At 33.4% G+C, this 3,042-nt stretch overlaps 1 protein-coding gene across 5 annotated transcripts in view; it reads left to right on the top strand.

Moving 5' to 3' along the window:
* The window catches only part of TNIK (TRAF2 and NCK interacting kinase), a 366,909-nt gene that overhangs the window by 243,774 nt on the left and 120,093 nt on the right, over positions 1–3,042 (top strand). For 3 of the 5 annotated variants that reach the window (XM_023524725.1, XM_011380421.2, XM_023524730.1), the window contains one exon: positions 1,962–1,977. In XM_023524725.1, coding sequence (XP_023380493.1) covers positions 1,962–1,977 — 16 coding nt within the window. Of the gene's footprint in view, positions 1–1,961; positions 2,093–3,042 lie in introns of all 5 variants that reach the window. The other 2 variants (XM_011380430.2, XM_011380413.2) reach the window with 1 other exon arrangement.

Genomic DNA, 3,042 nt, shown 5'->3' with positions numbered 1-3,042 from the left:
GTCACTCCAGGGGCTGAGTCACCTGCACCAGCATAAAGTGATTCATCGAGATATTAAAGGGCAAAATGTCTTGCTGACTGAAAACGCAGAAGTTAAACTAGGTAAGAACAGAATCCAGTGAGCCTAGGAATTGCAGGAATTGATAAGATTATTTCAATAGCTGTTTTTTTGTTTTTGTTTTTATTTTTGTTTTTGTAAATATGTTTTTACAAAAATTTGACTCCAGAAAATTTGAATGCAAATTTGCCACTGTGGGTTTGGAGATCACTATACTAAAAATAGAATGGAAAATGTTTCTTTGTCTATTTTAAAAACACTTCCTAAAAGTACTCTGAATTGATACACAATATGGTAAACAGAATCATGTGCTTAATCAATGTGTAGAAATAATTGAGTTTTTTTGTTTGTTTTTTTTTTAGCAAAGACCCATTATATTAGAAGTGACTGACCTTGAAATGGTTTCCTGTATCTTACTGTTTGTTTACATTATTACTGCTATAACAGAACAATGATGACCCATTTTTAATTGAAAATATCTACAGTTAAATATATTTAGAATAATGAATTCTTGTATTTCCATATGTTTAAGTTATATTTATGTTGCTTTCATTATTACCTAGGTCACCTATACAAAATGAATACCCACTATTCTACTTAACATGCATGCTAATTACCCCACTTCCAGCTGCCAGAATTATTAGTGAGGGAATCCTTTTCTCTGGCGCTGTCCGTTAGAGCCCTTTCCACAACAAATCTGGGATTGTCAGAATAAGGTAGAGAGTCCCCACATGCATTTGTCTGCTTGGTGTATATGAGTAAGAGCATGAATTGACAAATATCTGATAGGATACACAATTTGTCTTCTAGAAAAGAATCACTGTCAGTATAACTGTTTATCTTCGAAGGGATTTAAAACATCTCCTATGTTTATATCTTCAAATTTGCTCTTGCCTTTTTGTTAAAATATATAATTTTCATTTTTTTTATTTGGTATTTAGGGCCAAACTTTGATGAATATGCCTCGTAAAACAAAAGCATATGTTATATAGGGAAAGCAGTTATATATGTACTGACAACATAAGCTATCCTCAGAATATTCGGTCACCTCTAATTAACACTTATTGTTGAGAGAACATTATATGTGAGGCCCTGTACAAGATACTTTTACAAAGATTATGTCACTTAAACATCATAGCAACTCTATGTAGATATCATCATCCTCATTTTATAGAACAGGAAACTAGATCATATCACTAGGAAATGGCAGAAATGGGATATAAATTTAAATAGTCTGACTCTAGAAACTTATTTCTTAATCACTTTCTTTGTATCCTCTAAGTATTACCCTTTGTAGCAACTAAGCTCGCCTTTTAATTAACACCCATTTTTGGCTCCTGTGGAGCCTTGGTATGACCAAATATAACACTTTGTGATTTCATCATTGATACACTTGATTTACACACACAATTTAAAAATACATATTCACAATACCAAAAGGAAGAATCAACTCCATCAACAGATGAATGGATAAACAAAATGTGGCACCCACATACAATGGAATATTATTCAGCCTTAAAAAGGAAGATAAGTCTGACATATGTTGCAATATAGATTAACCTTGAAAACATGCTACATAAAATAAACCAGTAATAAATACTGTATGATTCCATTTATAGGAGTCAGATTCATAGAGACAGAAAGTAGAATGGTGCTTGACAGGGGCTGGGGGGAGGGGAGAAGGGGTAGTTCTTGTTTAATGGGGACAGAGTTTCAGTTTGGGAAGAAGAAAAAGTTCTGAAGATGAATGGTGGTGATGGTTGCACAGCAACGTGAAAGTACTTAATACTACAGAACACTTTAAAATGGTAAATTTTATGTTACATGTGTTTTAACAAAAAACACATTTATTTTATCACCATATAAAAATCATACACTTTGTTCATTTGCATTTTCTTAAATAGTGGACTTTGGAGTCAGCGCCCAGCTTGATCGAACAGTGGGCAGGAGAAATACTTTCATTGGTACACCCTACTGGATGGCACCAGAAGTTATTGCCTGTGATGAAAACCCAGACGCCACATATGATTTCAAGGTACGACTTCTTACTTCTTCATTATGTTTCAAAACTATGTGTGAAATCTCATCCCGAATCTTTTAGAGAATTCTCACGTGCCTTTGGGCTTATGATTTCTATAATCCAAAGAGAGAACTGAAAAACATTATTTGAATTTAAAATGATAAGATATTCAAATAAGAATCTTTTAAATGAAGTTACCCATCATATATGATTGCTTATTTGTAAAAAGGATGTTTAAGCCATTTTCTATATTCTTTTGAATTTACTCTTGCTTCTAATTAGAAAACAGATTTCTATTTTGCTTATTATTTAGATTTTGGGCAAAGTATATATTCTAAGAACTTTTTATTTTAAAAGAACTAAGATGAATTTGTTGTCTTGGGTCATCTTTTTCTGATTAAAAATAATCAGACTTCCTCATTTCTACAGTGCTAAAAATTTAATTTTTGGAGTTTCTTTTTAATGAAAGACAACCATATGAGATGTCAGTAGCTACTTTATGGTGTTTCTGTAGCCTGTCATGGTGTTTCATAGAAACTTGATTTGTGGCTTGTGACTTCATATCATAAACTGGTAATTTGTTAATAAATTAAAAGCAGTGTTTTTCATTCTCCTAGCCAGGAATCAAAAATAATTTTGGGTTACTATTCCGTTGATAGCTGCAGTGTCAGGTAACGTAATTGTCATGAATTTTGGCTGAAAGTCAAGACATTAAAATTGGGGGCAGATGGGATGTGTGCACTGTGTGTTTTCAGACTGTGTGGTAGATGGGGAGACACCCTGTGGTCTTTGTGTGGATCCTAGGACAACCTTGGGCAAAACCTGATAGTACCTAGCCTGGTTTCATGGTGCGTGGACCTTTTACCAAAAGACTTTAGTGATCATCTTGAAATAACCTCATTTTCTAGATGAGGAAACTGAAGCTCAAAGCTTTACAAGTGCACACTTACTTAGTGATCTTCTCA

The sequence above is a fragment of the Pteropus vampyrus genome, unplaced genomic scaffold (genome assembly GCF_000151845.1).
Source record: "Pteropus vampyrus isolate Shadow unplaced genomic scaffold, Pvam_2.0 Scaffold12, whole genome shotgun sequence".
Lineage (NCBI taxonomy): Eukaryota > Metazoa > Chordata > Mammalia > Chiroptera > Pteropodidae > Pteropus > Pteropus vampyrus.
Note: the sequence above shows the minus strand (reverse complement) of the source record. Positions and strands in the feature narration are given on the sequence as shown.